Source organism: Falco biarmicus, chromosome Z, assembly GCF_023638135.1.
Source record: "Falco biarmicus isolate bFalBia1 chromosome Z, bFalBia1.pri, whole genome shotgun sequence".
In the NCBI taxonomy this organism is placed as follows: domain Eukaryota; kingdom Metazoa; phylum Chordata; class Aves; order Falconiformes; family Falconidae; genus Falco; species Falco biarmicus.
In genome coordinates this window covers 11,558,804-11,570,924 of record NC_079311.1, presented here as the reverse complement: position 1 = coordinate 11,570,924, position 12,121 = coordinate 11,558,804, and the positions used below count along the sequence as shown (strand labels likewise).

General features: G+C 41.8%; 1 protein-coding gene across 1 annotated transcript in view; it reads left to right on the top strand.

The window, feature by feature from the left end:
* The window catches only part of SNX30 (sorting nexin family member 30), a 45,417-nt gene extending 34,116 nt beyond the window's left edge, over positions 1-11,301 (top strand). The window contains exons 7-9 of the mRNA XM_056324999.1: positions 3,962-4,048; positions 8,826-8,978; positions 10,834-11,301. Of these exons, the coding sequence (XP_056180974.1) occupies positions 3,962-4,048; positions 8,826-8,978; positions 10,834-10,893 (300 nt within the window). The 3' untranslated portion in view covers positions 10,894-11,301. The remainder of the gene's footprint in view (positions 1-3,961; positions 4,049-8,825; positions 8,979-10,833) is intronic.
* Positions 11,302-12,121: the final 820 nt, after the last annotated feature.

The window sequence follows — 12,121 nt, the reverse complement described above, 5'->3', positions numbered from 1 at the left end:
TTAGTTTTAGTCCCTAAAAATCAAGAATAAAACCTATTGCTAGCCAAGACAGACGGTTCCTGTTTTCCTTCCTTCCCAGTTGCCAAAACTGAAATCTCTCGGGTCATACTGTCATAGTTCTAAGCACCATGCAGCTGTTTATCCACTCCCCCCTCACCCAGAGGCATGGGGAGGAGAATCAGAAAGGAATGTAAAACTCAAGGGTTGAGATAAAAACAATTTAATAATTGAAATAAAACCAGACGAACAATAATAGTAATAATATCAGTTATAATGAAAAGGAAGGCAAAGGGGAGAGGAATGAAAAGAAAGCAAGTGATGCACAGTACAACTGCTCACCACCCACTGATTGATGTCCAGCCAATCCCTGAGCAACAATTGCAGCCCCAGATAACACCCCCAGTTCATATACCAAGGATGATGTCCCATGGTATGGAATATCCCTTTGGCTGGTTCAGGTCACCTGCCCTGGCTGTGTCCCCTCCCAGTTTGCTGTGCCCCTCCAGCCCTCTTGCTGGCAGGGCCTGAGAAACTGAGGAGTCAGTGACTTAGTATTGACATCACCCAGCAACAACCAAACCATCAGTGTGTTATCAACATTGTTCTCACACCAAATCCAAAGCAAGCACTGTACCAGCTACTAAGAAAAAAAATTAACTCTATCCCAGCTGAAACCTGCACACATACAAAGTGTAGTTTTCTTAGGCTAGAAAATACCAGACTGCTGCTATTTCAGCAGCAAACAGCTACGTAAGTATCTTCCCAGACTTCATAAATCAAAGCAAGTAACTGTAAAGGAGGCCACTCGTGGAGTGCAGGAGGCTTTCTGCTGAAAGGGCCCTCGTCACTAGTAGTGCAGTCCTATTCGTCAGCTGCTAGGAAGCCTGTTTGTGAAATTGAAGTCTGTTTCTGTTTTCAGAACAAAGCTTTTAGACAGGTTACTTGATGGAAGGTAAGTTTTTAGGTACTAGGAGTTCAGTGCAACCTGGATAGCTTTCTTCTCTGCACACTGTACCCCAGGTATAGGTGTGGGAACTTGATTTGTAGAGCAGTCTCTAGCTGGGTGAACGTCCCTCAGAGTAAAGAACTGCTGGGTTATGTTCACTGTTTTAGAGATGAATGTTCACTTTAGTGTCTTCAGGGGCACTGTGGTACCTGAGGGAGCCAGCCTGGAGAAACTGCGCTTATGGAGGCAAACCATAAGAAATACCACACAAAAGGTGGTATTTTTGGTTCAAACAAATACTGGCTGACTGCAGGCTAGGCCCTGTCTCTGGATTAATTTGAAAGACTTGCACAGGTGAGGAGAGACAGGCATTGTGGCCTTGAGTTAAAATGCATGCTGGTAGTGCCTAGGAGAGGCCTTGTCTAAAACACAAGCCATGTATGAGATGGCCAGGTGACATCTTGCATCAGATGATGCAGTCCCCAGCTGTGTGCTTGGACATTACTTTTAATGCATATTTAAAGCAAGCACCATATGAATAGCCAACTGTCTCTCTAAAGGCATGCAGTAAATAAGGACCATCTTGTGAGGTCTAGTCATAGCAGGAAGCTATGTGGTGTGCAGATGGTATAGGATTGCAATCTAAGAGAGGAGAAGGACCTGCTTCACTGAAAACAAGCCAAGCCTTGCTTGTACAGGGACTAGTGGTTTAGTTCTGTCCCCAGATAACCGAGATGTGGTGTGTGAGTTTTTGCTGTTTGGTGTTGGTTTCTTCCAACTTTTTTTTTAATTTTTAATTTTTTTTTCCTCTAAGTGAGGCCTTAAGTAGCAGAAGTGTTGCATGTGCTGTGGTAAGTCCAGTGATACTTGGTACAGAGCTTTTCAGAGAGACTGCTAAAGCATTAATGCATTGGTCTAGAACTTGGAAGGGATTGTCTACAGGTGCCAGAGGAAACACTTCCTTTCACATATAGGAGAATTGAAAGGGAAGGAAATATTTTTCTTGTAGCTATAATAAATATTTAGTATTATATTACATATATTTACATATTAATATATAAAATATTTATAACTGTATATTTATGTCTAAACAACTATACATATTTAGTATTATATTAGTATAATACATATTTATGAATACATACTTATTAATAGCTGACCTGTATTATGTATTATAAATGGATGCTTAAAGCTGTATTCAGAAGCATGTTGTAAATGGTCCACAGTGGGTGGACTTGAGCACTTAAGGAGAAATAAGATAAGCGCCCTTTGAATCCAGTCTGCCAATACCTGTTAATCATTGGCTGTTCCTGGCACAGATCCAGTTTACGGGGCTAATCCGGGCTCCTAGAGGCTGAGTGTAATTGCTGGAGGCAGTTGTTGTTCTGAGAAGTTTCAGTTGACTGAAGTTCAAGACACAGTACAAAGTAGAAATACCTGTTAAATCTCTCAGACTTTTGTTGCACTGGGTAACCTCCATCACTTAAGGGCTATTCCACATAGTTGCTTAGATTGCAAAAGGAATGGGAGTACTGTGGTTTTCCAAGTGAGCATGGCCAATGACATGCTTGCTTACATTCCTTTGGGGACAAAAGGGAGGGTTAAGCTGCTGAAATTGAGTTTTTCAGTCTTGCTCCTTTTTTTTTTTTTTTTTGCCTAATCCGATAGCAGCTTTGTGGGTGGGGTGCCATTCCCATTTATCATGGACTGAGGTTGTAAGAATATTGATTGCAACATCTCCTATCTGTACTCAAGCAGCTGCACTGGTGACTTTCCCTTGGTTTAAGAGGGAGGAGGGGGGGACGTGATGATTAGTAGATACAGGGTTTGTACATGTTTAATTAGGAAACAGATTGTGGCTCAACTGACTCTTAAGAGCTCTGAGAACTACTGTTTTTAATCAGGTGTTTCTGTAGGCAGCAGTGCATATGATGTAGTCCTGCTTTACTAGCTTTTGAAGCTGTTAATGACTAGTTACCTCCTTTTGACTTAGTGGGGCAATTTCTTCTGGGTAGCAGAAGGGAAGACAAAGCATAAACTGGTCAAATTGGCTGCAAGAGAAGTTCAGATTTACAGATGCCTCAGCAGTGAGTGTTGGCTGACTTCCCTCTGAGCATTTTTAAGAATAACTTTGCATCAACTAAATTATAAAAAATTACTAGTTGCTTCCTTGTGAAGACTGAAGAATTGAGTTGCTTGCTCTTGCAGACAGAACTGCATGTTTTTTAGTAATACGTTCTTAGAGAGGCTAATTTCTGTGGTTGTTTTTAAATTGTAAGACTGTAGTGTAACCTTGGTGGAGATCTTGTCTTGTGGATGTAGTACCAGATAAAGGTAGCATCTTTTGTTCTCTATTCTGGGAATACTCTCAAAATGTTTACTGCTTTTGAAACTCACCCAGGTAGTTCAGTGCTTTTCATGTCAATTGTGCTTTTCATAATTTCCTCTTTTAATTAAACCAATAACCAAACCCCTGCAACTGATCCAAAAAAAAAAGCTTACTTTTGTTCTGACATGAGAATGTAAACAGCTTGCTGTAAAGGACTTTGAGGAGCCTTTATAAGTGAAAAGGGACATGTAATACCTTCTGTGGTGGCTTCTCTGTCTCTGAGCCCACACTGTTGCCTGGCTGCTGCTTGAGGACATTAAAAGCCTTGTAACAGTCCTTGACAGCTTTGGTGCTTTTGTTTGTATCCTTTTCATGCTAATAATAGGTCAATGGATGAATTGAATTTACTTAGGGTTATACGCATGGTTACATGACAGCTTCTATCTTGCATGCCTCCAGTTTGTCCATAAGTTGAATTATATCTGGCACTGCCAGTTGCTGGAGACAAGTGCTCCTCGTTTTTGAAAGCTGCTCCCTAAAGACTGTAAAACAGGACAAAGTAAGTCTGACAGTCTGACTTTGGACTAAACTAGCACTTGAGCTGTATCACTTTGCAGTTTCTTGCAGGCTGGGAAGGGAATGAACAAGAGGGTCCCTCTCACAACTGTCCTTTCTCTTGCCCACAGAATGTGTTGAAGAAGAGAGACCAAGTTCAAGCAGAGTATGAAGCAAAACTGGAAGCAGTAGCCTTGAAAAAAGAAGACCGTCCAAAGGTTAGCACAAGCTGTTTTATAGAGTAGTTTCAAATGCTTATATTACTTCCTGAGAAGAATGGAGGAACAGAACTTGCTTTGTCTGGGTCTGGCAGCTGCTTTGCAGTATAAGCAGTTCTGGCAGAAGCTTCTTGTTGGCAAGCTGGTATGAAATAGAGGCCTAGGTATGAACATATATAACCTGTCTAGCAACTTCTGAATAGTGGGAGATTAGTAATACAGAGCAGGATGGCTCTGACCTATGTAAAAGTCAGCCAGCAGTCAGCTGGAGTGTTTAGTGACACAGACTAAAGCAGTGGTAGAACAGCCCCTGGTGGTTTAGCCGTATGTCAACTAGCTGAGTTAAGGTCCTAACCCTGGCATTGGAGAACTGTGTTGTGGGACACCTGCTTGACTCTGGAAGACTCCATATTTTGCCCCTTCTGCTAGAGAGCTCTTCCTGTGTGATGCTGAACAGACACAGCAGGTGTTACCGGGTGACAGGTTTTGGGTGGACCTTATGCAGAAGCAAAGCTGCAAACTGGCGTGCTTACACTGCCACCTGCTTTCTGCATGAAGCAATGTGCAGGAGCCCTATCTTAAATCACTGCGACTTTGACCAACGATGACAACAGGTTTTGTTCCCTTCCGCCGCTGGGTTTCATTTTTGTTCTTCTTAGTCTCTGTGTTAACACTGGAGAGTCATCCATTAGTTATTAGGAGTACTGTACAATAATCTTACAGGAGGTTTCCATAATGCCTTTAATCTAAGAAGCTGAAGAGGATCAGAGCATAGAAATGAAAACTATTATTCTAGTATTTTTCTGATCTTGTGTCTGTCATGGACTCTACAGATAGTGGTGTATTGGGTATCTTGTGGTGCTCTGGTATTTTGGTCTTCTGCCTGCTACGCTGCTGGCTGGTGTGGTACGTACTCTTACTTCCTCAGTGTAGCTTTGTATAAGCAGGTATTCTAAAAAGTTTTGTACAGGATGGAGGGAACTGTATGTCACATATCTAGTAAGCCAGTTGAAGGTTTCAGGCATTTGCCTTTATAAAGATGTTGATGCAGTGGAACTGCTGAACTTTGCTAATGTCTTGCCTACTAAAAGGCTTCTGCATCTTACTTTTCAGTGGGATTATTATGTAAAGCACAGCACTTAAATAGCTGTCTTAAAATTTTTTGAATACTTAACATCTCTCCGGAGTGTAAGCATATGTTTTGGCAATTTCTTGTACCTTTTTTCTAATGTAAGTCTTTTGCATTGTTTACAAAATGAAGTTGTGCAAACTAATCTAACTCCTTGCATGTTCATAAAATACTAGCTTGCAGTTTTCAGATCCTTTCTGCCTGGAGGGAGTGTCCTCATCTGTAAGAGCTGGTAGCTTGGAGCTATGACTAGCAGCATACCTTGCCTCCATGAGGTCTGCTGGCTGACTTGCTGGAAACTAAAAGCAGACAGAGGGGTCATGAGCTGGGTTGTGCAGTGAATGGCATATATGTTCTTTTTAGCATATTTAGCTGATATGACAGAAATTATGTAGAGACCAAACAAAACCTTAGGGGAAAAGAGAGCCTACTACAAAACGAGGGGCTGTTGTTAATATCTTCCACTGGAGGGCATTCTGGGACTTGCTGTACACATGAAGCCAATCTGATTACAAAGTTCTGTTGGTGCCGTTAGGCCATTCTTATGTTGAGATGATCAGCTCAGAACTATGGCTGGGCGGCCAAAACCATAAAATGTAGTGGTTTTTAGCACTAACATAACAGTATTAATGTGGAGCCTCCAGCCTTTCTGTTTCTAGTGAGTACAGCGGTGAAGCCCTTTACCCATTCTGGACCCACACTGGAGCTGGTTTTGCCACAGTCCAACCTATGTAGTAAAGTACAGGCAGTTTCCTTATGGTGAGATTAACATCTCTGACCTAATTTATTCTGTTTGCCTCAAGGCTTTGCAGTGTCGTGATCTACAGGTACAGTAAATATGGCAGGACAGAACTTGAAGTTGAAGGTGACCAGGTGTATTTACAGGGGAAAAAAGACTTGTAACAGTACATCTTTCTGGAGAACTAGAAAGGTAGAAATATCATATACAGAGATTAGTTGCTTAATAAATGCTGGATTTGTTGTGCTTCAGGATCATTTGTTACATGGTAATGGTGTGGTATTGCGGACATGGTTATGCTGCAAGTGATGCCATCTGCATTTGACCACATTAAATTCTAGATGTGAGGCATACGTAGACTCTGGTTTCTTTGAGAACTATGAAGAGGAACAGATGTAGGTGTAGAACTTTGTATCATAGAATGAGATGACCAGACTCCTGAATATCCAATTTTATGCTCAGTTCTTGTCTGCATGTACATCTTCTCCGTTTGAGCTACTAAAGTTGTGATGGGCCTTTCCAGAGTGGTGGAGTTTGGGCCAGTTGTCACTTGGTTTGGGAGTTTGGGTTTTTTTGAGCTATACAAGTAGCTGAGAGCAGCCATCAGTGAGAAAGCAGCAACTTCCCCCAAAGTCCAGTCTTCCTCCTCAGTTCCTAGTTGCTAGCTAATATTCAGTATCTCCACTGGTAAAAGCAGATGAAGGCATTAGCATTGAGGTTTCAACTTATGTCCAGATTTGATGTTAGAACTATAACATCTCTTTTTCATTAACCTTACAGTAGATATAAAGTGCTTAAAAGCTGTTCATTAACTGAAAATTGTTTCAGCTCCAGAGTTGCAACTTCTGTTCTGGGAAGCTTCCAGTTTTGGAAGGAAAGGTATTTTCACTCCCCAATAGGAGTGGTGCATGTGCAGACACTGCCTTCATGATGCCTGTGGAAACTTTAGTTGTAGTTCAGTGGTGTTGTTCCTTAATTAGAGCATATGTGACCCATTTGCTGACCACTGGCGTGTCCCTCTAGCTCTAAACTTGTACAGCCCTCTCACCCTGACCTGCAGGAGAGCAGGCTGTGAGAAAGAACAGATTTTTCTTTTTCTGTAGCTTCATTGTGGTTTCAGATCCTGGCAGAAGCAGCAGGAAGCTGGTGAGTGGTTAGAAACTAACTTAATTGGACTGGGAAATCTTATGTGGTTTTGCTTCCCTTGTGACTTGTGACTCTCTCTTGATAGCTTAGCCTTTTCCATTAAGATAGCAGAGTACTTACAAATATGACAGAAGGCATTCTTGCTTTGAGGGGACCATCTTTTAAACCTTCCAGCTAGTGGCTTGGTAGTTAATCTCAAGTGTATGAGAGAACTTCATGTCTGCAGCTGTAGCAGATCTATAGCCAGAAGCGTAGTGCTCAGAGGGTGGGGGAAGTGTGTAGGTACTGAATCCCCAAGCTGCCTGTAGTGTAAATCCAGTTGTGCAAATAAAGGGGTACTCAAATGCTCTAAGTATGAAGAAGGTGCTTCCTATGTCTCAAACAGCTTTATTGGAGAACAGATGTACAATCTCTTCTGAGTCTATGCAATACTGCAGTGATCAGCTCTAATCCACATCCTGGAGAAGACTCAGTCTATATGTTTCTGCCTAAATAGTGTACCTTGCCAGACTGCAAGGTAGTAGCACACCTCTAGCTTCCTCTATTGTTACCCATGAAAAGCTCCTTACAGAGTCTGTTCATCCTCTTCCTTCCTTCATGCCCTTCAAAGAAAAAGGGAATTTCTTGAAAGTATCAAGTATGAGAGGGGCCACAAACTTCTATTACTTCTTCTACCACAAACTTCTGTAAATGTTCTTCATTCTGCCTTTTCCCTTTGTGCAAATCACAGCTTCCAGAGTGGAAGTTAATTTCTTATATTGGTGCTAGAGCTCAGCTAGACCTCTTTTGAGGTCATGGGCTTTAGTCTGCATGTCCTTACAGGCTTCCTGTCTGTATGGACCATGCAACACAAGAAGGGAGATAAAAGTGTTCATGCCTTTCCTGCTTGAAGAAACATTTGTAAATTGTTCCTGTAGTTGCCTGGTAGTATACATGATGTTAGTTAAAACATAAGCAAAGAACACTAACTTCTTTGGCCTAAAGTGCATCTACCTTGGTTTGGTGACTACTGTCATAATCTGTTTAAATCTCTACCTAGACTTGGAATATGCTGTCCTGCAACTCTTCTCCCATTGCTTATGTGTGATTGTGTCCAGTGTTGGGCCCAAAGGCTCATGAGCCCATCCGCAGCAGTGATCATCAGTACTTTGCACTTACCTTTTTTTCAGGCAGCCTGTAAGGTTAGAAGTAGAAGCTAGAAACTAGAGGCTTACGGATTTTATTCTGCAGCTGTAGCTGATCACTGCTGTTTGTATACTACAGTCAAGAGAATCCTGAGGTCTCTTATCCAGCTCTTTGACAGACCTAAATGTTTGTTTCATACACACTAGTGTGAAATGAGAAATGCCTAGTGCAACTGTTAGTCGGAAGAAGGAGAGAAAGCTTGTTCTGGCGCTATAACCAAGCTGCTCAGTTTGAGAACTAAGAACTGAGCCTGGGCACCCAGCACTTACACCAAATGGTTTTCCTCTTCATGTGCCTTCAGCAAGCGCTTCCTCAGTCTGCCTCTGTATCTGGTGTGGAGACGGACAAGCACAACTACCCACTGCCTTAAACAGCAGAGAACAAACTAAGCAGTCCTGCCTCATCACTAATACAGAATTGGGGCTTTTCTCCATATGGCCATAACTGAGTTTATTCAGGGTAGCTACTGGACTGTTAATTTGCCCTTTCCTCTGTAGCTTTGCTCAGTGAGCTTTAAGTTAAATTCATCAGTCTTGCATTCTCAGTGACAGTTTAAATTTTCATTTCTTTTGCTGCAGGTACCCACAGATGTTGAGACATGTCAAGACCGAGTAGAATGTTTCAATGCTGACTTGAAAGCAGATATGGAGAGATGGCAGAACAACAAAAGACAAGACTTTAGGCAGCTACTCATGGGGATGGCAGATAAAAACATCCAGTACTACGAGAAGGTACGTGGCGCTGCTGGAGCATTGACAGGAAAAAAAAAAAATAGTCTGTTTTCCTCTGAGGTGGTGATAACTCTTCAGGAAAGCTTCACACTGTCCTGAAGGAAAGAGTCTTGGGCATCTAAATCAGTTCTCTAGTGCTGTGGAAGCTGCTGTTTGTCAGCAACTTGGTGTAATCTATTGAGTTGCTAGTCACGCTCAAGTGATCTGCATGAGACTAGTAGTCTTTTGCAAGGCAGCCCTGGGACAACATTTCATCCTGGGTGCTTGTCTGTCTTGCATTCTTGAATTGAACAAGCAACTGAGCAGCAGTAGTGGCAGTGAAAGACCAAAATGGCATGTTCTACGGATTCAACTAGACTAGAAAAATCTTGACTCCGCCTTTTGTAAACGAAACTACATGAGTTATTGTACATAAATGGATCCATATATAGATTACACTGTTACACATAAATTAGTCTAATCTCTGTCCCTTTGTGCGTAGTTCTGTCCTTTGTATGCTGGTCTTGGAAATACCTAGTCATGTTCCTCTGCCCTTTTTCAGCTGATGCATTTTTACCTGAGATTCAGTGTCAGACTTTGGGTGAAATACTTTGACATTTAACTGTGTATTCTGCCAGCCTAGTTTTGCTTCATGCTAGGACAGTGCTGCCCAATGCAGTGCTTGATATATTAAACACTAATAGGCTTATGCATGGTGGCATACTCCCATCCTCTTACCTGTTGTATTTTTTCCACATCTACTTTACAAACTTCTTCCTGTGCTAGGTTACCTCTCTATGCAATGTTAATATGCACTTTCTTTGCCCCTTCCAATGTCTGTCTTGTCAGTAATTCATACCTAGTCACACAGAACTTTCTTCACCCTGATGTCCTCTTCTGAGGCTGCTGTGGACGTGTGTGGGGATATAAAAGACTCCACTGAACGTCCAGCAGTGCCTCTGCAATTGATGGTTAAATCTGTACATCTGGCTCTGCTCTTAATTGCAGCAAGGAAGCTTTTTGGTAGGGAAGTGTCTTAACAGCTTCAGCACACACAACTAGAAATACTCCATTCACCTGCAGTACAGTGAGCAAGATTAGAATGAATATGGTTGACAACAGTGACTTGTGGATATAAGATCTGGAGATGTTTGCCCATTCTGAATTTGATTTTGTGTTTCTAATATGTATTCCAGTCTGTATTTGTCCAGTTTTATTTCTGGACTGTACACGGTTGGAGGACAGTAATTATACTTAACTCCAGTCCTTGTGCTGTGTATACATGTCTGGGGAGATGACTCCAAAGCCAGTAGTGACTTTCTCGAATCTAGACTCTGCATTTATTTTACTGTACCAGGCTCTACCAGTTCATCATGTCCCCGAGATGTACTAGAGTGCACTGTGTCTCTGAACTGATTTCCCTAAATGCAAGGGATTTTTCAAGTAAGTTAGCTGGAGGTAGCCTATGATAGCTGTTATGTCCATATCAGCCCTCCTCAGCAGTTATACCACAAAGATGTGAATTTCTACTAGAAACAGTTTGTCTGCTTAGCTGAAAGCTGTGGTGTTCTTCAGCTTAGAAGAATCTAGTTTGATATTTGAAAATCCTGGGTATTCTAATGATCTTTAATTGCTTGGGCCAGCTGGATGAGTTTGGAAAGCTTTAATTTGTTTTCCTTGTTTGGAAATGGTAGCTATTCTTTCTGAACACTTTCTTGCTGTTTGAGTTTCCAGTATTTTTCCCCCTTCTGTAATAATCTATAAAGACCTAGCTAGCCTTTCTTGAACTTGCGTTCTGTTGGTCTGGAAAGGTTGGCCAAAAGTTACAAGAACTAAGGTACAATCCGTTGTTTAAAATGTTTGTTTCTTTCTTCAGTGCCTTACAGCGTGGGAGTCAATTATACCACTATTGCAAGACAAGCCAGAGACCAAATAAGACGTACATTCATGGACAGCCTAGTGCTTCTGTGCTCAGTACCACCAGACATACTGGAACTGTATGAAGGACTCCTTTTGTCAAGTTAACTGAAATGCCAGCTGCACTTAGGCTGGAACAGATGCTCTGAAAACTATTTGAATTTTTCCTCACTTTCTGTGTTTAAATTGGGGTATGTTTCATCTTTTTCAGTTATCTTGAATGGTTCCTTCTTTATCCTATGGAGTGATTGGGGGTTCGTAGTGGAAGTGCACGGGGATCTTGATAAAACTTACCTCTTTAGCCTGGAAGGAACTGATGAGTGGAACACTAAAAAGATGAAAATAAAACTCTACTGCAAGGTGCCAAATGACATCTTTACCATTCTGTTTTGTTTGCTTTAAAAATAAAAGATAATTATTCCTATGATACAGTACTCCCTAACCAATCCTTATCCCTTTTTTTGGATGGGCAGGGAAAGGCTGGAAACAAATATTTTCTGTTTTACAACCACCCATATGCTCCCACCAAATAAAATGGTTTCTGGAGACTTTCTGTGTGGGAGTTGGGCTGGTCCCAGGCAGAACACAGCAACATGACCTGCAGGGAGCCTGTGATGCAAGCATGAACTGTGGTTTTTGTGAGTGTGGCATGCTGTTGGTTCATACTGAGTATCCTTGTTTACCTTGGTGATTATAAAGTAATGTCAGTTGACTGAAGCGTATTTGTGACTGACGTGGGGATCAAAATATGGGCCTAGCTGCAGGAGTGAGTTGAACAGCAGCCTTTCAAGGTGCATGGGAACGGTGGAAGCAAGTACAAGTCTTTAGTGTAGTTTTTTCCTAAAGCTAGCTCTGGAAATTGCGTAGTAGAATTCTCTTGGTCTATGCTTTAAATGCTTTTTGGGATTTTTTTTTTCTGAACTAGAGCCACTTTAGGCTTGGTCACTTAAGGTGCTTGTTGTAGTAAAGGTGGAACTCTGCTTTCTCTCCCCATGTTTTTTTTTGCAGCAGCCGACAGCCAAAGTGTGTCAAACGCTTGCATCCACCAAGCACCATTGTGTGTGAAACTTGCCTTAAATAGGTTGGTGGGGGTAGATTGGTACCCTGTTAGATACAGAGTTCACACCTGTCCCTACTGAATCACGTGGCAAGTCTTTTAAGACTACTTCTGGTACAGATCTATTTTCTCAGTAGTTCTTGCTGGTCTTTAGAAATGTAACTGCTGTTGCAAGTCCCTTTTTTCCCTT